The following is a 25,797-nucleotide window of genomic DNA, read 5'->3' on the forward strand; positions in this document are numbered from 1 at the left end:
CTTCAGTCTCAGATGCTGTCTGATGGTTATGGGGCTGCAGTCAGCACCAGTAAGGGCCTTAATTTGGGTCGAGGATCGTCCAGTGTCTTGACGGACAGCCAATTGGATCCTCCGGCTCAGTTCTGATTAAATTTTTTGGGGTCTTCCACTTGACTTTTTTGTTCCATAACCCTCAGGATCATTTAAGAAATTCCAAATGACTGTCTTACTGCGTCCCACCTCAGCAGCGATGGCACGCTGTGAGAGACCCTGCTTATGCAGTTCAACAACCCGACCACGTTCAAAAAGGGAGAGTTTTTTTGCCTTTGCCATCACAATGTGTGACTACCTGACAGAAAATGACAATGAATCCACATCTTTGCACAGATTTGGCCTTTTAAAGGCATGTGGTCCTAAACTTTTGATCAGCTGAAAAACAGCCTGTTTCAGTTTATTCGTTGTTTTCATTAAATTGAATGCTCAAAAAATGTTCTACTTGGAACCTTGTTAAGATCCAGCCATGCTAAATATGATTTTTTGCCATTTTTCAAGTGGTCTTAAACTTTTGATCAGGACTGTATATATGTCATATATATATTTGTGGTTTTTCACACAATTGGAGGGCGAGGAGGGTGTCTTTTCAATATACAGTTGCAAGAAAAAGTATGTGAACCCTTTATAATGATATGGATTTCTGCACAAATTGGTCATGAAATGTGATCTGATCTTCATCTAAGTCACAACAATAGACAATCACAGTCTGCTTAAACTAATAAGACACAAATAATTAAATGTTACCATGTTTTTATTGAACACACCATGTAAACATTCACAGTGCAGGTGGAAAAAGTATGTGAACCCTTGGATTTAATAACTGGTTGAACCTCCTTTGGCAGCAATAACTTCAACCAAACGTTTCCTGTAGTTGCAGATCAGACGTGCACAACAGTCAGGAGTAATTCTTGACCATTTCTCTTTACAGAACTGTTTCAGTTCAGCAATATTCTTGGGATGTCTGGTGTGAATCGCTTTCTTGAGGTCATGCCACAGCATCTCAATCGGGTTGAGGTCAGGACTCTGACTGGGTCACTCCAGAAGGTGTATTTTCTTCTGTTTAAGCCGTTCTGTTGTTGATTTACTTCTATGCTTTGGGTCGTTGTCCTGTTGCAACACCCATCTTCTGTTGAGCTTCAGCTGGTGGACAGATGGCCTTAAGTTCTCCTGCAAAATGTCTTGATAAACTTGGGAATTCATTTTTCCTTCGATGATAGCAATCCATCCAGGCCCTGTCGCAGCAAACCAGGCCCAAACCATGATGCCCCCACCACCATACTTCACAGTTGGGATGAGGTTTTGATGTTGGTGTTCTGTGCCTCTTTTTCTCCACACATAGTGTTGTGTGTTTCTTCCAAACAACTCAACTTTGGTTTCATCTGTCCACAGAATATTTTGCCAGTACTGCTGTGGACCATCCATGTGCTCTTGTGCAAACTGTAAACGTGCAGCAATTTTCTTTTGGACAGCAGTGACTTCCTCTGTGGTATCCTCCCATGAAATCCATTCTTGTTTAGTGTTTTACGTATGGTAGATTTGCTAACAGGGATGTTAGCATATGCCAGAGACTTTTGTAAGTCTTTAGCTGACACTCTAGGATTCTTCTTCTCCTCATTGAGCAGTCTGCGCTGTGCTCTTGCAGTCATCTTTACAGGACGGCCACTCCTAGGGAGAGTAGCAGCAGTGCTGAACCATCTCCATTTATAGACAACTTGTCTTACCGTGGACTGATGAACAGCAAGGCTTTTGGAGATACTTTTATAACCCTTTTCAGCTTTATGCAAGTCAACAATTCTTAATCGTAGGTCTTCTGAGAGCTCTTTTGTGCGAGGCATCATTCACATCAGGCAATGCTTCTTGTGAAAAGCAAACCCAGAACTGGTGTGTGTTTTTTATAGGGCAGCTGTAACCAACACCTCCAATCTCATCTCATTGATTGGACTCCAGTTGTCTGACACCTCACTCCAATTAGCTCTTGGAGATGTCATTAGTCTAGGGGTTCACATACTTTTTCCACCTGCACTGTGAATGTTTACATGGTGTGTTCAATAAAAACATGGTAACATTTAATTCTTTGTGTGTTATTAGTTTAAGCAGACGGTGATTGTCTATTGTTGTGACTTAGATAAAGATCAGATCACATTTTATGACCCATTTGTGCAGAAATCCATATTATTCCAAAGGGTTCACATAGGGTTTTTCTTGCAACTGTATATTTTGCATCACGTGCATTATACTTTATTACTCACATTTATTTTCATGTATTATTTAATTTTACATTTTTTAATGTATTTTGGGTCGTTTATATGCATCTAGATGTCACACACGTTATTTATTAATTATTCTCATCAATTCACTTATTACTTCACCCATGTAGACAATATATGGATTTAATGTTTGTATCATATCTACAATATATATTGAGATTAATTGTTTACGATTTTTTAAGTATTTATTCATGAAGGATGATCAATTAGCTGTGTCCCCCATACTATTAATCAAGTTTTTTTGGTTTTATTATGAAGTATAACTAATCTTGTATTATGTATCTAATTGTGTAATCATGTATCATGTAATTATGTATTTTATTGTATACCGATGTATTAGTATAATAATAATGTTTGCTGCGTATAATGCATGTCTATACTGTACAATGATAAGGAACCTATATATAGCCCAAAACAAGTTCAGGGCCCACCTTTGATTATAGCATGAAAACCGACCAAAAGGAGTGGGTCAATATAGTACAAAGAACACTAATGGTACCAAAGTAATCCAAAATAGCATAATTTTATTAGAAAATCACAAAAACGCATATGATTGACACAAGTCACACAAAGACATTTAACACAGGTCACAATACATATTAAAAACCAAGAGGACCATATAATAAAGTGCACGTGAAAAAATCTTGATTGGTCATCAGTAGAAAGGTATATTAGACCTGACCGCTATGGCTCCAAAATTGCATCATACAACCCATATGCATACATTGTACAACAGATACCAATTTTGGGGGTGATAATACACGCCACAAAGGCTAACTGAGGCAATATGGTGACTACAATTAGAATAGGCACATAGAAAATACTGACCAAGCAACTGAATATACCACACAGCAACACCACCGGTCCGCTCCCCAACGCACGTTTCGCGTTCAGCTTTTTCAAGGGGTACTGGCTGGTGTGATGAGGATAGTCCCTTAAATAGGTGGAACAGCTATGTCCTATTTGCTGATCGGCAGTCATTCATCAGATCACCAATCTCATTGGCTGGCCTGTTATCCGTCTGTTTCGATTCACCTGAATACTATCAAATGGCGGATGCTCTCTACATGGCGCCCGGCAGTCTGCCATGAACGCCGCGCCGGAAGCCACGCCCAGCCGGTCCGGAGGAGGACAGTCACGCAATAACTGCGCGACGATCATCGTCATCCAGGAGCGGCGGGCGGCGCCCCAGCCCGGTGCATTCGCAGACCGTCGGGCGCACCGCAACCGCCATATTGGTTGAGGGCATCTGGATTGGCCACTATCTAAATGATATACTACAAGACCATACTTGCAATATTTAAACTCAATACAAATAACCCACAGTTTAGCAATTTGTATAAATGTATAATAACACCATTAAGTATATTTCAAATACAATATAAAATATGTCGATACAACACCCTAAGGGCAGGGGCGGCACACATAGACATCTGTCATGAGAGGGGACGCACAAAGAGAGTTGGGTTACCACATTACTAGTCCCAACTGGGGTAAGAGTATATTTTTATATTTTTATATTATTTATTTGTATTTTTATATTTAAGTTTTTTTATATGTTTTTTTTTATATGGTTTTTTTATATGTTTTTTAGGGGAACACATTAGAGTCTCCAATAATTCAGTGTAAAAAATAGGATCAAACTAAAATTAGAGGAAAGTGAAAATATAATCGCATGCGCAAAATATTTTTTTTTCTATATGAATGTGCTGTGAATGAAAAGATCAAGTGTGACCTGTGAAAAAATGTCGATTAACTGGTGAAAATGATACATATCATATACACATCATGATACCCAATGAAATACTACATCACATATAAATGACATGTAAGACCAACCTAAGGGTTGGAAGTGAAGTGCTCCTCTCTTTATCCCTATGTGCCACATGTAATTGTACACACAGGGGGAAAGAGAGATGTATGAATTTAAGTGCCTGAAAATAATAAAAATGGAAAATAGTGGCACAAAAAAAGAGTGAAACATGAATGGAATACGATCCATCATGTGAGAGATACTATAAAGTATGAACTGAACCCTTCATAATTGCCTAATTCTAAATGTGCACATATTGTCATAATACCCCCACCCAGTCCATACATCTCTGTATACCTCCATAATCACATGCAGAACACGCCATGTGTACCACACCTGAATGCCATACTGTGATGTTGTGATAGATCACTGTGACCTTTAGCCTCTTTCTCCTGATGCATGATGGGGGAGGAGGAGCTGTACCAGGAAGTCAGACGGTGTGTGAGGGGAACTGGAAGCAGACACATGAGGCTGAGAAGGGATTACATCTGATAAGGACAGAAGCTGTTCGGAATAAGACTCCTCCATGTAAGAATGCCATAATGTTCTGAGTAATAAACCTTGCTCTGGTTAAGTAGTACATCGGCCTGTGTGTGTAACTTGCTGAGCAGATACTGGCAGCATTGCCAGCAGTACCTGAGAGACCCAGAGTGTCCAGGGGACATAACAGTGGCGACGAGGATTGTGGATTTTAGCACACATGGCTTTCATAGGGTTTATTCAACCATTTGATCCTGCAGCTGAGTCATGGATCTCCTGGGTGGAGAGGCTGGAACAGTATATGGAAGCAAATAATGTGACTGTTGAAAAGAAAGTTGCAGTTTTTCTCACTGCATTGGGTCAAGCTGCATATGGAACCCTCAGAGACCTTGTTTCTCCAGACAAGCCAGCCTCTAAGTCCCTGCCTGAGTTAATTCAGACGCTACATACACACTACAACCCGAAGCCGTTAGAAATCGCAGAGCGGTTTAAATTCTACAGTAGAAGGCAGCAGGCCGAGGAGGATATAAAGACATATATCATTGCTTTACGTAAACTAGCTGCCACTTGTCAGTTTGGAGACTACCTACAGACGGCTCTCCGTGACATGTTCGTCATGGGACTCTGCGACCCAGCCATACAGAAACGTTTACTCACAGAACCCGACTTGACTCTGACGAAAGCCACTGACCTTGCTACGGTCATGGAGTTGGCAACACGGGACGCCACCCTACTGATGGCACCACCTACAACTCCTGCAAGCCAGGGTGAGGAAATATTCCACACTGCTATCACTCAACGCTCGAGACGCCCGTCCCCTGCCACTCAGCTTAAACCTCGCCACCCTAATTCTTCTGTCTCTGGGACCCCGACTTGCTACCGTTGTGGTAACACTACTCACAGTGCGCCGGCTTGCAAGTTCAAGGATGTCGTTTGTTTTCGCTGTGGAAAGACTGGTCATATTGGGCGCGTTTGCCGCAGCTCTCGCTCCCCGAACGCTACCACAAAAGATAGACGTAAACAGACATTCCGTGTGGATATGGACAATAACGGTTTTAGCTCTGATGAGGAGACATGTGTCCAGCATGTTGGACTGTTTCGAGTAACTGGGAGTACTCCTGCGATTAAAGTGGATGTCACACTCAATGGCTGTCCTGTCTCCATGGATGTTGATACAGGGGCAGCTGTGTCTGTCATTTCATGGACTGATTTAAAGGCATCGGGTCTGTCCCTGCCGCTAAAACCTACAAAGCTCACACTACAAACCTACAGCAAGGAACTACTACAGCCCTTGGGTTATGTAAAACCCCTTGTTACATTAGGCAACCGCAGTCAAAGTCTACGCCTTTATGTTGTAAGGAATGGAGGTCCTCCGCTGTATGGAAGGGACTGGATCAAAGCCCTGGGCATGCCTCCTTTTACCATTGCCCAATGTACATTGCTTTCTAAAGTAGACCATTGGGTGGAATCCCTGAAGTCACGTTTTAAAGAGGTTTTTGAGGACTCTTTGGGCACCGTAAAAGGAAAGATGGCCCACCTCCTCTTGAAGCCTGGTGCTACACCTCGTTTTTGTAAGGCAAGATCAGTACCTTTTGCCTTGCGAAAAAAAGTGGAAGCAGAGCTGGACCACCTATTGGCTGAAAAGATCATAACGAAAGTGGATAGAAGTGAATGGGCATCACCAATTGTGCCTGTCAAGAAAAAGAATGGAGACATTAGGATTTGTGGTGATTTCAGGGTAGCTCTGAACAACCAACTTCTTGTGGATCAATACCCATTGCCTCGACTTGAAGATTTATTTGGCTCACTGGCTGGGGGGCAAAAGTTTACAAAAATAGACTTAAAGCAAGCTTACCTGCAACTGCAAGTACACCCAGATTCACGCCATCTGTTGACCATTAACACTCATAAAGGATTATTCCAGTATAACCGCATGGTTTTTGGCATAGCCCCAGCTCCAGCCATCTGGCAGCGGATCATGGATGAGGTACTGGCAGGAATACCTTTCACCCAATGTCTACTGGATGACATGCTCATCACTGGTCCCACTGATGAAGAACACAGAAAGAATGTTGAAGCTGTGCTAGAGAGACTCCAAAAGTATGGTTTACGTGTCAATCTTTCAAAATGCGAATTTCTCAAGTCTCAGCTGGAGTTTTGTGCCCACACGGTGGACCGACATGGGTTACACACTACTGAAGAAAAGGTTAAAGCCCTTACCCATGCCCCTACCCCCCGGAATGTCACCCAGCTCAGGTCTTACCTTGGCCTCCTAAATTACTACCACCGTTTCTTGCCGAACCTAGCACACCAGCTCTACCCATTACATCGCTTACTGGATGCAAGAGCTAAATGGATATGGACAGACAAATGTGAAGAAGCTTTTCGGCTTTCTAAAGAACTCATTCTGTCTTCTCGAGTTCTGGTCCACTATGATTTAAAGAAACCCGTCATCCTGGCTTGTGATGCCTCGCCTTATGGACTGGGTGCCGTGCTTTCCCATGTCATGCCGGATGGCACGGAGCGCCCCATTTCTTTTGCCTCCAGGTCTTTAACCTCAGCGGAACAAAACTACTCCCAGATTGACAAGGAAGCTTTGGCCATTGTATGGGCCACAAAAAAATTTCACGCGTACATCTATGGTCGGGAGTTCACACTTATCACTGACCACAAACCTCTGTTGTCAATACTGAACCCTCAGAAAGGAATTTCTACAACAACTGCATCTCGCTTACAAAGGTACGCTTTATTTTTAGGAGCTTATGCTTATTCTATCAGATACCGCTCCCATGATACCCATGGCAATGCAGATGCTTTTTCCAGATTGCCACTAAGAGATGACCACCCACTAAGAGAGGTACGTGTAGTGGAAGTACACAGGCCACAATCTTGCATGTCCACCTCCCTGATTGCCAGACATACAGCCACAGATCCTTTCCTGTCTCAGATATTCTCTTATGTTCAGACTGGATGGCCAGAGAGAGTTTCAGGTGAATTTCGTCCGTACTTTGCCAGAAAATGTGAGCTTGTGACTAATGCTGGTTGCCTACAATGGGGCAATAGAGTGATTGTACCCCAGTACTTGCAATCAACCATGCTAAGGATACTGCATGAAGGCCATCCTGGTGTGGTGCGCATGAAGCAGCGAGCCCGGAGCTATGTTTGGTGGCCACAAATGGATACAGCAATTGAAGATTATATTGCTCAATGTCCTGGGTGCTGTCAAGCCCAGCGACCCCAAAAGAGAGGAACCCTGCAACCTTGGCCATGGCCAACAGAACCGTGGTCCAGACTCCATCTTGATTTTGCTGGCCCCATCCAGGGTAAAATGTATTTGATCGTGGTAGATGCGCATTCAAAATGGCCGGAGGTTTTTCAAATGCCTTCTATTACCTCAGCTGCTACCATTCTAGTCTTAAGGAAGCTCTTTGCTCAATATGGCTTGCCAACAGCCATAGTCTCCGACAATGGAACTCAATTTACATCGCATGAGTTTCAATCCTTCCTTAGTAGCTTGGGCGTCCAACACTACAAAACAGCTCCTTATCATCCAGCTTCAAATGGGCTGGCAGAACGATTTGTGCAGACATTTAAAAAGCACTTACTGTCCACTCTGGACCAGGTTGGACTGTCAGAAGAGAAGCTGCTGGAATTCTTGATCATGTACCGTAACACGAAACACGCTACTACTGGGCTGTCACCGGCTTTTCTTATGTTTGGCAGGCATCTCCGCACCAAACTTGATTTAGTTCGTCCGCAGGAACAGTCACCAACACCTCCTCCGCCGGGCCGTCTGGGATTCCGTGCCGGTGATCTTGTATGGTATCGGACTTACAGAGCTTTGCCTCCTTGGCTTCCGGGCGTTATTGATGGAACTCTTGGCAGAAGAATGTACCTTGTCCGCCTGGAGGAAGGCATTTGTGTTCGGCGACACCTTTCACAATTGAGGAAACGCATTTGCCGGCCACTAGTGACAAAACCGACCCCTCTTTCTAACCACCCACCAGAGTCTACTCTGAACTCTGCTGGTGACATATGGCATGGTGTCTGGCATGATCCCACAAGTTTACAACCAAACCCTGAACTGGTTGGTGACCATATTCCTGAGGAGCCCGGACATGTGCCTGGAGTTACAGAGCCTGATTTGTCTGTGGGACGCCCACTGACATCTCCAGAACCCTTGACTGACTCTATCCCTCCCGGTGCTGTGCCTCTGCGTAAGTCTACCCGTCAAAGACGTCAAACGCCTCGCTGGCAAAGTGCTGAAATCTTACGGGACACATTGGAGGTCAGGGAACAGAGACAAAGGGCTCATGAAGTGCTGCGGAAATCACAGAACTGAGTTGGAGATACTACTTGCTGAACTGATCTCGCTTGCCTTGTTATGTGATGTGTTCAACATTTTGTTCTCTTGTTATGTTTTTTTTTTTTTTGGGAAGGAAAGGAGGTGTGATGTTGTGATAGATCACTGTGACCTTTAGCCTCTTTCTCCTGATGCATGATGGGGGAGGAGGAGCTGTACCAGGAAGTCAGACGGTGTGTGAGGGGAACTGGAAGCAGACACATGAGGCTGAGAAGGGATTACATCTGATAAGGACAGAAGCTGTTTGGAATAAGACTCCTCCATGTAAGAATGCCATAATGTTCTGAGTAATAAACCTTGCTCTGGTTAAGTAGTACATCGGCCTGTGTGTGTAACTTGCTGAGCAGATACTGGCAGCATTGCCAGCAGTACCTGAGAGACACAGAGTGTCCAGGGGACATAACACATACACACACTCATAGATTAGTCAGCCATTCGCATAATGCACAGCCCACTAGAGATTCTCCCACACACCACCATCACATAAAACATAAAAAGACCTGGACACAGCAAGGAGATTCAAGGAGGAGCTACTCACAGAAAGGAGGCAAAGGGTACCTTGTCATTGAGCCCATATGGTACCTGGGTCTGGAATTTAACTATCCACTTACTTTCAACCTGTTCTAGACGCCTAAACAGGTCACCACCCCGAGAACCCATATTCACTCTGTCGATGCCACGGACCTTCAGGTCCTGCCATCGGTTATTGTGTTTCAAGCGGAAGTGTCGCGCAACTGGTTTGAGCTTCACTATCCGTTCTCTATCATCATCACCAACTTTGTATGCCGGACGTATATCGCTTTGATGTTCCTGAATACGTATGCGCAATTCACGAGTTGTCATGCCAATGTAGATTAATCCACATGGACATGTCGCATAATATATAACACCCGTGGTGCTAAAATTGATGAAATGCACAATCTTATATACATTTTACCTGAAGAATCATGAAAAGAGTCAGTCTTGACCATGGCCCTACAGATACTATAGTGCCAACAGGATATCGACCCCCATCTAGGCCCCCTGGTCTGGGACAAAAAGTCCTGGGGTTTTGGTGGGACATAATGGCTGGATACCAAAATGTCATTGAGATTTTTGCTACGTCGAGATACCAATGTGGGAGTCGAAGTAAGCACTGAGTCAAGAACATGATCAGTCTGCAAAATCGGCCAGAACCTCACAAAGGTTTTCCACTGTGTGCTTTAGTCTGTGATCATGCAGACTGGTCGCGTTCTATCAGATGTAATATCTGACACTTTCTTGGGTTTAGTTGTGAGCAGGGCCTGTCGAGATGTATTTACCGCCCGTTGATACCCCCGTTCAATGACCACAGGGTGGTAACCTCTTTGCTTAAAGCGTTGCCGAAGCAACATTGACTCATCTTCAAAATCCTCTGTTGTGGTACATAATCTTTTTGCTCTTAAGAATTGTCCAATCGGTATAGATCGTTTTTGGTGTTGAGGATGGAAGGAGGAGGCATGCAAAAGAGCATTAACAGCAGTGTCCTTAAGGTGAACTCCAGTTGACAGGGTACCATCTGCAGATGTCTTGATGTTGATGTCCAGAAACGTCATTTGATGTTGAGATATGGTCTGTGTCAGCCTGATGTTCCAATCATTCATATTAAGCTGTACCAAGAATGAATCCAATGCTGTCCTAGACCCCTGCCAAATAAACAGAATGTCGTCTATAAATCGCATCCAGGATATAACCTGACCATCTGCTTCATCCATTGCCTGCTGTACATACTCGGGTTCCCAAAAGCCAAGGAATAAATTGGCATATGAGGGCGCACAAGTCGCCCCCATCGCCACTCCTCGCAATTGGAGATAGTACCGATCCTTGAACAGGAAATGATTATGAGTCAAAACAAAATCCAACAAAATCATTAAAAACTCCACTAGATCCGGTAACAAGTTCCTCGTCTGCAAGAAAAAGTTGGAGGCTCTTAATCCCAACTCATGTCGAATACAGGTGTAAAGCGACTCCAGGTCGCAAGTTACGAGGTACATATCACCCTCCATCTGGACACTTTCCAGACGCTTTAGCACATCAGTGGAGTCACGCACATATGACGGCAGACATTCGACGCATGGCTTGAGGTAAAAGTCCAAGAAGCGACAAATGGGTTGACACAACCCACCACACCCCAAAACTATTGGCCTGCCCGGGGGCTTGGATGGTGATTTGTGAACCTTGGGTAACAGGTATAGTGTGGGGGTTATTGGATGTTTCACCACCAAGCCATGAAATACAGTTTTATTAATAACGAGGTGGAGGCACATCGTCCGTTGCGTGATATAGGCAGTGTCACGCAATATAAATCATATTACATAAATATAAAACATACAAGTGAGATAAATATAATAATACATATGGTATACTAATAAATATAAATATAATAAAAAAGTGACACCTGAAAAGATGCACCGTCACTTTTTTATTATATTTATATTTATTAGTATACTATATGTATTATTATATTTATCTCACTTGTATGTTTTATATTTATGTAATATGATTTATGTATAAATATTGATGCACTTTAAATTAATATTCACAGTATAGCACTTAGAATTGACTTTTGTTACAGGATATCCGCATATTGATATATTTTGTTATGAATGGACCATTTAGCAATCTTTCTGGACTATTTCCTTTATAGATTAGATTAATTAGACCATGGGGCACATTATACCGCAAAAAACGCATCTTCCCCCAAAAAAACGCATGGAAACCGCATATGCGTTTTTTGGGTTCCAGACCAGATTTTGGTATTTTAGATCAGATCCTTTACTTCAGATCTGATCTTACATGCATCTTGAAAAGGATATAAAAAGAATCACAGGAAGTTGGGATGTCACCACTGAGGAAGGGGAAAGGAGATCCCCGAAACGCGTTTGGTGCTTTTCAAAGACATCCCCAAGAAGAGACCCCCACTGGAAGTTCGTCTATTAATATCCGGATACATATAAAAGAATTGGAGCGCTCCAAAGATAAAGATCCGAAATTTCAGCTATTCAAACTGGTCAGTACAAGTATAAGTTCATCTCTCGCGATATTACACCCTGATCGTATAACCGGATCTGAGATTTGTGGATAACGATCGAGAGAAACCAGTGACGAACGAACCAGGTGGGACGCTAAACATCGATAACCACGGGAATATGAATAAATACTGTGAGTAAAAATCAAAAGGATCGAATATTGGGACTGCAGGATAATCGACATTCACCTGTGAGTAAAAACTTTGTGTCCGATCGGATACTTTATCGAATATTTATATCGGACAATCCCGAATATTTGAAAAAGTGCCTTGCATGGATTCTCATGTTATATTACATATAAGAAAGAAATGCCAATACTATTATAAGGAATAGACTGACACTTTTGGCTTGTGATATTTTGCACATTCAGGACTCATGGTCCCCTTCTTTTTGGATTTTTTTTTTGTTTTATTGAAGATTTTAGGTATTTTTAGGGATTGATATTGTCATTGTATGTCCGCTGCAGCGACCGTTTAGTATTTTAACATTGTATTGTAATGTTGTATTTTAATATATTGTGCCAATTAAATATTGTGTAACAACACCACTATTATTGCTCTATTTCCATGCGAGTGAGTGCCAGTCTCATAATATATATTTATCCATTACGCTTTTGTTGATTTGAGTGAATCAATTTGAGACTAGAGCACCCAATCCAGAATTGTAAGGGGAGTGAGCAGTTTGTCTATACTACTATATCCACCATTTTATATGTTGAATGACAAGATTGAACAGTTGAACCACCATCTTATACATACCACCATTTTGTGATACCTTTTCAACACGTGTTATGTACACGGACTATCTGCTGCGGAGGCGGCATTGTTATATGAAGAAAAGTTGAAGTTAATAAAGAAGTTATTTCAAGCATTTGGTGTGCTCTATAAACCTACTGTTTCCATAGAACGGCGCTAGAGGAATTACAGAGTAATAGAAAGTCTGGTTAGACTAAAAGTCAGAGATATCAGAATTCTTCTAATGCCACAGCGCAAAAGGCACTTCAGAGCGCTGCGCCTGCCACATGTCCGGCCATTCTCACACAAGTGCAGATGTAGCACATAGTAATCATGAGCATGCAAAGCTTAGCGAAATATAGATTTGTAAGCAGGTACCGTTACAAATAGGAAATATATTCTGATTCGTTTAAAGGAAATTCATCATTCAAAAATTACCTGTTGTTTAAATCACGGTTTTATGTTAAACATAATTTTAAGGAATTTTTGGTGATTACTATTTAAATTTTTCATGTAATGTCTATATTTAAACAAAAAACATAAAAATCCTGTAGTTTCCGCACAGGCCACTAAGTCTAATAAAAGGCGCCACTTCTTGGTCTGTACAGATCACTTTATTGTAGTTACCTGCTTATCATCACATGCAGGATTACAATGACATTTAACCTCTGTGTATAGATAACACAGGATCCACCCACTCACAATAGGTGATATAACAGCTTAGCTATTCCCTCCTGACCTCTGCACAGGTCACACAGCATGCCTAGAAAACTCTCCCATAGAAGTCAATGAGCACACCAATATATAAAAATTGCTCCAAAATGAGTCTACGCTGTGTATATTAGAATGAATCTGCCACAAGACTATGTAGACCTTTGGGGTAATATTTTTTATTATTGCATTATACTCATTTTGAGCTAAAAATATATTTTTTTAAGTTGGTCTTTATTAAAAATATGGTGTCATTTTCTCTGTACAGAGCTGAGATGCTCTACTAGCACCCTTTGGATTTTCTGTCTTTTTCGTCAGACCAGGAGCTGACAGGAAAATGAAAGTACCAGTCACACAGCTAGAAAAACTGTTAACCCTTTGTGATAGAACGTCTCAAATTTTTTAAATAAAGGCCAATTGAAAAAATGATTTTTAGCCAAAAATTAGTAACATGCAATCTTTTTTAAAAAATTGTCCCCGAAGGTGTACATAGCCTTTAACAATAAAAAATGTATTAGTGTTGCAAATATCATGGTGAAATAACAATAGCAGCAGTCATGTAATAAAATAAATACATCGGCGGTGTGACCATATTCAATAACTACATATAACCCCAGTACGTTGCTTCGTAATCCTATTTGGCAAGGCGTTTAAAGCCAAGTTCACACTTCAGTTTTTTGGCCAGTTATGTCCATCAGTTATTGTAAGTAGAAATGAGCGAATCGACTTTATTTGAAACATCCAAAGTCGATTCGCATAAAACGTTGTTCTAATACTGTACGGAGCAGGAGCTCCGTACAGTATTAGAATGTATTGGCTTTGAGGAGCCGAAGTTATTATTTCGCGAAGTCTTGTGAGACTTCACATAATAACTTCAGAAATTTATTTATACTGTAAAAAAACATTTCCCGAACTCGTAAAAAGTGCACAACGCCGCAAAAATCAGCTGTGAACAAAGCAGCCCCTATAGGTCTTATGCCAAATATTAGGATCCCATAAGGTAAATATCCAATAGCCTATACAAGTAATATGCAAAGTGCAACAGAAAATGGTAGTCAATATATACCGACCAATGCAGATCTAGATCTATATAAGTCAATGATGTCCCCTCCTGTCCATTGTGTCTATGACCCATGTAGATGATGTAAAGCATCTCTCTGAATTCTGTTAAGAACAGTTCAGGCAAGATGGCCACCCCCATAATCATGTTCAGAAAATAAAAAAAATCTACAATCAGAAAATAAAAACAGATTAGAAAAAAAGAAGTATACAGTATGTGCTACTGTCTGGCTTTAACTGGCAGAAAACAATTTCAGTGACACATCCCCTTTAATATACCGCAGCGCTTGTGGGGAATCTGCTTTCATTAGTTTTGACCTGTTTGCAGCAGGCAAATTCGGGACAAACAGGCCCCACCCTGGGAATACCTATAAATTGGGCAGAACAGCATATTGATGTGTGGGGCTTACATATACCCCACCCATTTTTGGCACAGGAATGCTTGAATTTGCAGGGACTGTTTTTGAAAATTAGGGCCAGTCTCTGCGAAGCCGGGACTGTCGGCAACTATGTTATTCTCAACCTTGTTAAGGGGAGAATGTCAGTAGTTTCGACTAGGCAAAACTGCTGACAGCGCTACATAGGGGATATGGAAAGCAGTACAAACATACCTCATGTGGAGCTTTTATATTAGGAGTTGTGTGAATATGAAGTCATGATATCCAACCAGGAGAACACTACAGCTGTCACTCAGAGCTGAGGGGAGTGGAAGTAACTCAGTGCAGAGAGCACTTCATAGTGAAGCTCCACCTCCTGGGCACTTGCAGGAGCAGAATAAAACTTCATATTCAAACTACTCATGATAATAGAAGGTATATTTGTACTTCTCTACCCAGCCTTACCTAGTGCTGTTAGTAGTTTAGCATGGACAAAACTGCTGACAGACTCCCCAGTTAAACTAGGTAAACAAGGTCATAGGTAATGCTTGGGATGTCATAAATAAGCAGTTTATTTAATACATTATCTAATTTGAGCCCTGGGTGTATCTAAAATATCATGTTCATTTACTTTTGGAGGCTGCATTAAAGGGGTTGTAAAAAAAACAGCATAGACTGGTATAAAATAATAATGACCGCCCTTCAGTCTTACCCCCACATCCCAATTGAAGGACTCCTGTATACAGGTCTCCATCGATAAGGCTTTGACATGGTCATGTGATCACTGGCTGCAGTGGTGACCTCATTTGCATCACTGGAGGCCAGTACAGAGCGCCGCCTGCTGTTTGTTCTTTTCCTTATTTCTCTGTCTACCTCACTGAGGTGGTCGCACGTACTCAGTTTAAATCTTCAACTGCCACCAGCCATATCGTCTGTTTGAAACTGTGTCAGTTGCAGGAAGAGAGCAGCAGCGGAAAGGACACGCCCCCTGATAAAGGGCACACCCCCTGAGCTGTCAGTCTGAAATAAGTGTAGCAGAGCAATTGGAGCAATGAATGGGGAGATCTCTGGATCCATGTGAGGTGCAGGGCTGGTTGTAGCTTTGTTAGAGATTGTCATGTATACTATATGATGTCTGATTTTCATTTTTTACATCAATCATGGCAGCTGGAAAAAGGCCAGTCTCAGGGAATATCAGGGACAGAGGCAGCGCTCTAGACAACACAATCCTCGTAGTTGATGCATTTAACTCCTGATGGTAATGTGCAAAATATATAGCACATGCAAAATTGTGAGAAGAATGCTCAAGTGACAGGAGGCCAGAAAAATGGCTTAAAAGCCCCTTGGTATGGGCAAGAAGCCAGAAACCTTACCATCTCTGTTCGGTGGGGGCTGTCCGTGTCTTTTAGGGGGGGATTTATCAGTTTTGCTTGAGTCTGTGTTGGAGTACTTTATGCCACATTTATCAAATGTTACTCTCATGTTACTTGATAAATTTGTCTTATATTTAGACCTAACACTTGTCTAGAGAAGCTCCTCCAGTTTTCCTGCTCCACCCTCCTCCTGGAGTGAGATTGGGACTTTCTTGCGACTTTTTTTTAAAAAAAAGTCTCAATGATAAATCCACCCACATTACACATGTACAGTACAGACCAAAAGTTTGGACACACCTTCTCATTCAAAGAGTTTTCTTTATTTTCATGACTATGAAGGCATCAAAACTATGAATTAACACATGTGGAATTATATACATAACAAACAAGTGTGAAACAACTGAAAATATGTCATATTCTAGGTTCTTCAAAGTAGCCACCTTTTGCTTTGATTACTGCTTTGCACACTCTTGGCATTCTCTTGATGAGCTTCAAGAGGTAGTCCCCTGAAATGGTCTTCCAACAGTCTTGAAGGAGTTCCCAGAGATGCTTAGCACTTGTTGGCCCTTTTGCCTTCACTCTGCGGTCCAGCTCACCCCAAACCATCTCGATTGGGTTCAGGTCCGGTGACTGTGGAGGCCAGGTCATCTGGCGCAGCACCCCATCACTCTCCTTCATGGTCAAATAGCCCTTACTTTCAAAGTTTTCCCAATTTTTCGGCTGACTGACTGACCTTCATTTCTTAAACTAATGATGGCCACTCGTTTTTCTTTACTTAGCTGCTTTTTTCTTGCCATAATACAAATTCTAACAGTCTATTCAGTAGGACTATCAGCTGTGTATCCACCTGACTTCTCCTCAACGCAACTGATGGTCCCAAACCCATTTATAAGGCAAGAAATCCCACTTATTAAACCTGACAGGGCACACCTGTGAAGTGAAAACCATTTCAGGGGACTACCTCTTGAAGCTCATCAAGAGAATGCCAAGAGTGTGCAAAGCAGTAATAAAGCAAAAGGTGGCTACTTTGAAGAACCTAGAATATGACATATTTTCAGTTGTTTCACACTTGTTTGTTATGTATATAATTCCACATGTGTTACGGTAATTCATAGTTTTGATGCCTTCAGTGTGAATCTACAATTTTCATAGTCATGAAAATAAAGAAAACTATTTGAATGAGAAGGGGTGTCCAAACTTTTGGTCTGTACTGTATGTAAAGGTGGATTTACACAATCCGAATATTGGGCTGATTATCGGAAACAAACGTTCCTTTAAACACTCACTCCCCATAATCTTCTTGTCTAAAGGTGCTGCAGATCACCAGATGAATGAGTGAAACACTCGTTCATCGGTGAAATGATCGGAGAAGCGGACACCTCAATCATCGTTCCAGGCCAGCAGATCGTTCCATCTAAACAGCACTCTGCTGCCCAGGAGCAATGATTTTGATCGTCCTCATACTGTGGAGGTGATCGCTGCATGTAAATACAGCCCTTCACCTCCACTGAACGAGCAGCCGACTGTCAGGAAGGAACGCTTCCTTCCCAACAATTGGCTTCTCGGCACCCGGTGTAAACCCACCTCTAATCTCTTCGTTGCAAGAGGCCTTTATTTACAGAAGAACCAGAAGCTCCAGACTTCTTCATCAGCGGCTATGTCCAGCCGCCTCTAGCCCCAGTGCAGGTGACCTGGAAGGGGGATCCATGGGACAGATAGGTGGGTGTAGGTCCTACCGGTCTCTCCTCCTCCTCTATGGGTCTTTTTTTGGGGGACTGTGGCTACAAGACACATTTCCGATCTCTCACAGGTCACTCTTTCTTTCCTTATAATTGTTAACTGTTGTTTGTGTCACCTTCTTGTCGTTCTAACTGAAAAGTGTTGGGTTGGGACATCCATGGGGCTGTCTCGGATAGGCAGTAGTTTAGGCAAGCTGTGTTGGACGTTCCCATGATATCATTGACCACTACCTGACTGACTATCTCATAACAAGTCAACCCCATTCATTGGTAGCTCACGTGGTCTCTCACGTGGTCTCAGTGTCATGGTCTCGTCTTACTCTCTCTTATTTTTGAGGTTGGAAGGACAACCTATGGGGTAAAATATAGAAACTGTTCTTCAACGTAGCATCAGAATGATCCCATTAATCCCAGTATTTTCTTCTGACAGGGACAGTGGAATGACTGGTGAGATTCTGGTAAATGGAAAACAGAGGGAGCTACGAACCTTCCGGAAAATGTCTTGTTATATCATGCAGGACGACATGCTACTGCCGCACCTGACTGTCAAGGAAGCCATGATGGTGAGCATGGGTGGAACTGCCAGGGTAGCAGGTATAGCAGCTGTTATGGGGGCCAAACCACCAAGGGGGCCCATCTCTACTCAGACATATGTTCAGTTTGTGATGTCTACAGGTAATGGAGGAAGGAGTTACTTTTTTGCATTATCTCTGTACTGTGACATCAGGTATTCATTTTACCTGCATGATGACATCATTATTTTCTTTCCAATGCTATGATGTCACAGTGTACTTGATGACCTTTAATTGTGTGCATTGTACCTGTGCTATGATGTGACATCGTATTATAAGAAAAGGTTACAGCCAGCTCACCTCGACGTCCTGCACGGCGGTGCACGGAGCGGACCCAAGCCAGTCCCGTTTGCAAATAGAAGAAAATGGAAAAAATGCTCCAGCACCACGGTGGATAGTATGAAAAGTCCCGGTCTTTATTATCACCAAGAATCCAGGTGAATACAGCAATCAAACAATACTGGTGATCCCTCGGTTCCCAAGATCTACGCGTTTCGAACAGTCGTGTTCTTAGTCATGATTTTGGGAACCGAGGGATCACCAGTATTGTTTGATTGCTGTATTTACCTGGATTCTTGGTGATAATAAAGACCGGGACTTTTCATACTATCCACCGTGGTGCTGGAGCATTTTTTCCATTTTCTTCTATATGATGTGACATCATGGTGTGTGTTATCCTCAGGGGTGCACCACCAATGAGGCCAGGTGAGGCGATCGCCTCACAAGCAGCAGCAGGTAGGAGCAAGAGGGGGGCAGCGGAAGGGCCATGTGCTATGAGCGCTTTCGTTGTGGCAAAGGGGTTAGGTTAAGAAATTGGCATGGGGGGGGGGAAGGTCGCCATTGCAGTTTTCACCTCAGGCCGCAGAAAGGCTAGGTACACCCCTGGTTATCCTGTACTGTGGAATCATTGTTTGCGCAATTTCTTGTGCTGTCACATAACTGAGTGGATTATCTCGGCACAGTGACATCCATAGACGCACGGTCCCTGTACTGTGACATCACTATGCAAATTATCACTGTATTGATTATTTCTGTTCTGTGACATCACTATGAGAAGTATTACTGTACTGTGACATCACTGTGTGCATTATCTCTGTGCTGTGACATCGCTGTGGGCATTATTCCTGTCCTGTGACATCACTGTCTATATTTACCTTTTCCTGTGACTTCACTGTGTGCACTATTAAAGGGATTTTCCAGGCTTCTGATATTGATGACCTATTCTCAGGATTGGTCATTAATATCTGATCGGTGGGGGTCGGACACCCTGCAACCCCACCCCAGCTGTTCCCTGCAGTCTTCGGTGCTGGAACTTGCACTGTGAGTGGAACAGGAAGCACAGCTCCGTTCAAAGTGTAGTGGTCATGCTGGGTTACTGCACCTCATTTCCTAAGCTGCAGTAACTTGGCACGACCACTATACTTTGAATACAGCTGTGCTTCCTGCTCCATTCACAGTGCTAATCCCAGTACCAGAGGATGCAGGGAACAGATGGTCAGTGGGGGTGCGGGGGTGTCGGACGCTCACCGATCAGATATTAATGACATATCCTGAGGACAGGTCATCAATATCAGGAGCCTGGAAAACACCTTTAATCTACTGTGACATCGCTGTGTGCATTATTAATGTACTGTGACATCATCACTGTGTGCATTATTCATACTGTATACTGTGACATCACGGTGTATATTATTCATGTATTGTGACATCACTGTATGCATTATTCATATACTGTGACATCACTGTGTGCATTATTCATGTACTCTGACATTACTGTGTGCCTTATGTTTATACTGTGACATCACTGTGTGCATTATGTATGTACTGTGACATCACTGTGTATATTATCGCTGCCCTGTGATATCACTGTGTGCATTATCCCAGTACTTTGCTTTTTTTTTTTTTCCTAGCAAAAAAAGGCACCTGAACTCAGGCTTTACTGGAGCAGGCACAGGCAGGAGCAATGCTGTGCTACATGAGCTCCTGCCTGCGTCCACTCATTCCACCCTGCTAAAGCATTGCCTACCACATCGGTACAGGCAATGCTTTAGCAGAACAGAGCAAGCAGAGGCAGGAGCTCACATAGCACATCGCTGCTGCTGCTTCTGTAAATTGGTCACTGCGGCCACAGTGGAATCCGTACACCAGTACACCACTGTCAGCAGTGTACTAGTGTACAGATTCCAAAGCACAAGAAGTTTAGGTGCCTATTTCACTAGGAAAACAAACAAACAAAAAAAGTATACTACAAAAATTCTTTTTAGCACATTTAAGATAGGTTTTAAGAAAGTTTATGCAAAGGTAAGGTACATTTTAAAGGAAACCCAAGACATTGAACATCCAATTCGATCTGCTCTATTACATGATGCCTGTAGTTTATGCAGTCACACAGTGGTTCACTGCTTAAGGGGTTAAATTGTATGCAATTCTTGTATCCTAAAGGCTGAATACAGGAAGCTGAGGGTTAATGCCCTCAGCCTTTAGAGATAGTTGCTGGGTTTGGGCTCTTTCCACCCCTTTTTTGGGGGGCGCAGGAGTTAGAGTGTGTGCAGCCAGCATCCAAGGTGTGAAAGGGCCACAGTGGGAAGCTGGTATTAAGTCGAAAACCAGTGCTGGCCTCTTAGGAGAAAGAGCCTTGACCTTCATAGAAGGTTGAGGGTCATTACAAAAGGGTCAGTGCATGGACAAACATGTCAGTACGGATGAATGTAGCTGTGGGCTTCACTGCACATGTACTGGGTCAGTTGCCTTGGGCACCCTTCCAAACTACTGAGGGTGCTTTCACATTACTGTTTAGCGTTCCGTTCTTCTTATCCGTCAGAAGAAGAGAGAGAGAAAAAAAAACAGGATTCTGTAAAAATCCTGTTACATCAGCTATGCATAGGATTGAATAGGATCCGTTTTGTTACAGTTGCATCAGTTGTCATCCGTTTTAACCATTTCTAAGATCCATTTTTTAGACAGAAAAAAAAGTCCTGCATGCAGGACTTTTTGGGCTACTTTCACACTTGCGTTTTCTCTTTCCGCTATTGAGATCCGTCGTAGGAGCTCAATACCGGAGGAAAACACTTCAGTTTTCTTCCCATGTATTGCCAATGGGGACAAAAATTAACTGAAGTGAACGGAGTGCACCAGAATGCATTCTGTTCCATTTCATTGCGTTCCCATGACGCACACAAAAGCGCTGCAAACAACGTTTTTGAGTGCGTTCTGAGATGTGGAGCAAGACGGATCCGTCATGACTCACAATGTAAGTCAACGGTGACGGATCCGTTTTTATCTGACACAAAAGGAAACAAATTTGTTTCTAAAACCATTGTAAGTCAATGGGTGACGGATCAGTTTTCTTTTGTGTCAGAGAAAAACGGATCATGTCTATTTTAAAGATAATACAACCGCATCCGTTCATAACGGATGCAGATGGTTGTACTATCATGACAGAAGCGTTTTTGCTTAACCATGCCAGATCCAGCAAAAAGATGGGTACAGCCTTTGGGTACTTTCACACTAGCATTTTTCTTTTCCGGTATTGAGTTCAGGGGCTCAATACCAGAAAAAAACTGATCAGTTTTATCCTAATGCATTTTGAATGGAGAGCAATCCGTTCAGTATGCATCAGTTCAGTCCCTCTTAAGATTTTTGGCCGGAGAGAATACCATAGCATGATGCATTTTTCTCTCCGGCCAAAAATCCGGAACACTTGCTGGAATGCCGGATCTGGCATTCATTTCCATTGAAATGTATTAGAGCCGGATTCGGCATTAAAATTGACGCATTGACGGATCTGTTCTTCCGGTCCCCGCATGCGCAGACCTTTAAATCTGTGAAAGAAAAAAATAAATACCGGATCCGTTTTTCCAGATGACACCGGAGAGACGGATCCGGTATTTCAATGCATTTGTCAGACATATCCGGATCCTGTCTAAAAAAAAACGGATCTCAGATGGAAATGGCTCAAACTGATGATAACTGATGTAACAGGATCAGTTTTTTTACGGGATCCTGTTTTTTTTTCTTTTTCTTTTTTCTTCCGTTAATGGCATTCAGTTATAGGTTCAGTTTATAAAGGAATATAACGGAATGCCCAGACGGAATGCAAAATGGAAGCCTTTAAGAGGCATTCCGTTATGATCCGTCCTAATAGAAGTCTATGGGCAAGCATAAGGGATCCGTCTGGTTTCCGTTATGCAGGGTGGAAAACAAAAGAAATTCACATCCTGCTAGTAGAGCATCTCAGCTCTGTACAGAGAAAAGGACTACATATTTTTAATAAAGACCAATTGAAAAAATTATTTTGAAATCATAATGCACTAATAAAAAAAATTGCCCCCAAAGGTTTACATAGCCCTTAAATCTGGCCTCGTCATTTCCCTGTACAGTCATCCTGCTCTGTTGAAGTGTCTCTCCTCTCCAGTATCCTGAGAAAGCCCTGCCTTCTGCTGCTAAATCCCACCAACACCAAGGGCACCCCACCTAACACTAGGCAGGAGACTCCAAACCTGGGTGTGCCACGATAGGAAGAAAGGGTTCACCCCGCCCATCACTGCATGGACCTGGGAGCGCCAATGTGAGGATCGCCATTGTGACTATTATGACTCCTATAGTCGCAACCACAACTGCCCCTGTCAAGGGGTGGCATGAGTTTAGAAAAACATGAGCCCAGAAAGAGGCCCACTTTTGTCTATTGGCTGATACCTGGGGAGCCTTAGTACTTATGAAGAGGTAATACTAGACTGGATCTTGGTCAGGTCGATGATGATGATGTACTGACTTGTGTTATTGTAGGTCTCTGCCAACCTGAAGCTCAATGAGAAGATGGATGTGAAGAGAAAACTGGTGAGCATCGTTTTACAGCCTCAAGTACAGAATGTGCCTTTAGCTCTGACTGTTTTTACCTTGTTGGAAGGTTCTGTCTCTCGTCACATATTTAGGTTATTGTCATATTTTACAGGTAAATGAGATCTTAACAGCACTGGGTCTCCTTGAATGCGCTGAAACTCGTACGCTTTGCCTGTCTGGAGGTCAGCGAAAACGTTTAGCCATTGCTCTGGAACTAGTCAATAATCCACCCGTCATGTTCTTTGATGAACCTACGAGGTAAAAAACATACAATACATCACTAAACTTATGATCTAGCCTAGCGCTATTGCTAAAAAAATAAAATAAAACCATTGTACAGGGAGTGCAGAATTATTAGGCAAGTTGTATTTTTGAGGATTAATTTTATTATTGAACAACAACCATGTTCTCAATGAACCCAAAAAACTCATTAATATCAAAGCTGAATATTTTTGGAAGTAGTTTTTAGTTTGTTTTTAGTTTTAGCTATTTTAGGGGGATATCTGTGTGTGCAGGTGACTATTACTGTGCATAATTATTAGGCAACTTAACAAAAAACAAATATATACCCATTTCAATTATTTATTTTTACCAGTGAAACCAATATAACATCTCAACATTCACAAATATACATTTCTGACATACAAAAACAAATCAGTGACCAATATAGCCACCTTTCTTTGCAAGGACACTCAAAAGCCTGCCATCCATGGATTCTGTCAGTGTTTTGATCTGTTCACCATCAACATTGCGTGCAGCAGCAACCACAGCCTCCCAGACACTGTTCAGAGAGGTGTACTGTTTTCCCTCCTTGTAAATCTCACATTTGATGATGGACCACAGGTTCTCAATGGGGTTCAGATCAGGTGAACAAGGAGGCCATGTCATTAGATTTTCTTCTTTTATACCCTTTCTTGCCAGCCACGCTGTGGAGTACTTGGACGCGTGTGATGGAGCATTGTCCTGCATGAAAATCATGTTTTTCTTGAAGGATGCAGACTTCTTCCTGTACCACTGCTTGAAGAAGGTGTCTTCCAGAAACTGGCAGTAGGACTGGGAGTTGAGCTTGACTTCATCCTCAACCCGAAAAGGCCCCACAAGCTCATCTTTGATGATACCAGCCCAAACCAGTACTCCACCTCCACCTTGCTGGCGTCTGAGTCGGACTGGAGCTCTCTGCCCTTTACCAATCCAGCCACGGGCCCATCCATCTGGCCCATCAAGACTCACTCTCATTTCATCAGTCCATAAAACCTTAGAAAAATCAGTCTTGAGATATTTCTTGGCCCAGTCTTGACGTTTCAGCTTGTGTGTCTTGTTCAGTGGTGGTCGTCTTTCAGCCTTTCTTACCTTGGCCATGTCTCTGAGTATTGCACACCTTGTGCTTTTGGGCACTCCAGTGATGTTGCAGCTCTGAAATATGGCCAAACTGGTGGCAAGTGGCATCTTGGCAGCTGCACACTTGACTTTTCTCAGTTCATGGGCAGTTATTTTGCGCCTTGGTTTTTCCACACGCTTCTTGCGACCCTGTTGACTATTTTGAATGAAACGCTTGATTATTCGATGATCACGCTTCAGAAGCTTTGCAATTTTAAGAGTGCTGCATCCCTCTGCAAGATATCTCACTATTTTTGACTTTTCTGAGCCTGTCAAGTCCTTCTTTTGACCCATTTTGCCAAAGGAAAGGAAGTTGCCTAATAATTATGCACACCTAATATAGGGTGTTGATGTCATTAGACCACACCCCTTCTCATTACAGAGATGCACATCACCTAATATGCTTAATTGGTAGTAGGCTTTCGAGCCTATACAGCTTGGAGTAAGACAACATGCATAAAGAGGATGATGTGGTCAAAATACTAATTTGCCTAATAATTCTGCACGCAGTGTAATTTGCCAGCAGGGGTGGCGCATTGCACTCAAAAGTATGTATCCTAAGAATTCGCTCCTGACAAATGCCTTCTTCTGCTCTTAAGATGTCCCTACATCTTCAACTGCCATAGCTATTCCTCCTGACCTCACCATACACATTCATGCACAGTTCTGCTGAGAGTTCATGTATTTTCAGAGGGGAGAAGGGATCAAGCCGCTGGCAACTTATCCTAACTCCCCCTGAGAACAACATGCCTGCTCCATCATCTGTCGGAGGACAGTTGAGACACCCCTGGTCCTGCTTTGGACGACTTTGCTCTTATGTGTATGGACAACTTTAGATAAAGCATAATTGGGATGGCTTAAGAAAGGGCAAGAAGGCTGAAGGCAACATACATTGGACTTCATGGCCACTAGTTGAAGGTGAAGGGTGCAGTCAACTTTCATTTGTAGGAGACGTTGGGCTAGCCTTCACAGTCCATCACATCCCAACTAGAAATATAAGCCCTTGGTCCATG

General features: G+C 42.6%; 1 protein-coding gene across 1 annotated transcript in view; it reads left to right on the forward strand.

Annotated features, from left to right (window-relative positions):
• Positions 1–25,797, forward strand: part of ABCG4 (ATP binding cassette subfamily G member 4) — a 68,421-nt gene that overhangs the window by 9,014 nt on the left and 33,610 nt on the right. The window contains exons 3-5 of the mRNA XM_040424926.1: positions 18,427–18,559; positions 23,354–23,404; positions 23,520–23,665. Coding sequence (XP_040280860.1) covers positions 18,427–18,559; positions 23,354–23,404; positions 23,520–23,665 — 330 coding nt within the window. The remainder of the gene's footprint in view (positions 1–18,426; positions 18,560–23,353; positions 23,405–23,519; positions 23,666–25,797) is intronic.

This window comes from Bufo bufo, chromosome 1, assembly GCF_905171765.1.
Source record: "Bufo bufo chromosome 1, aBufBuf1.1, whole genome shotgun sequence".
NCBI lineage: Eukaryota > Metazoa > Chordata > Amphibia > Anura > Bufonidae > Bufo > Bufo bufo.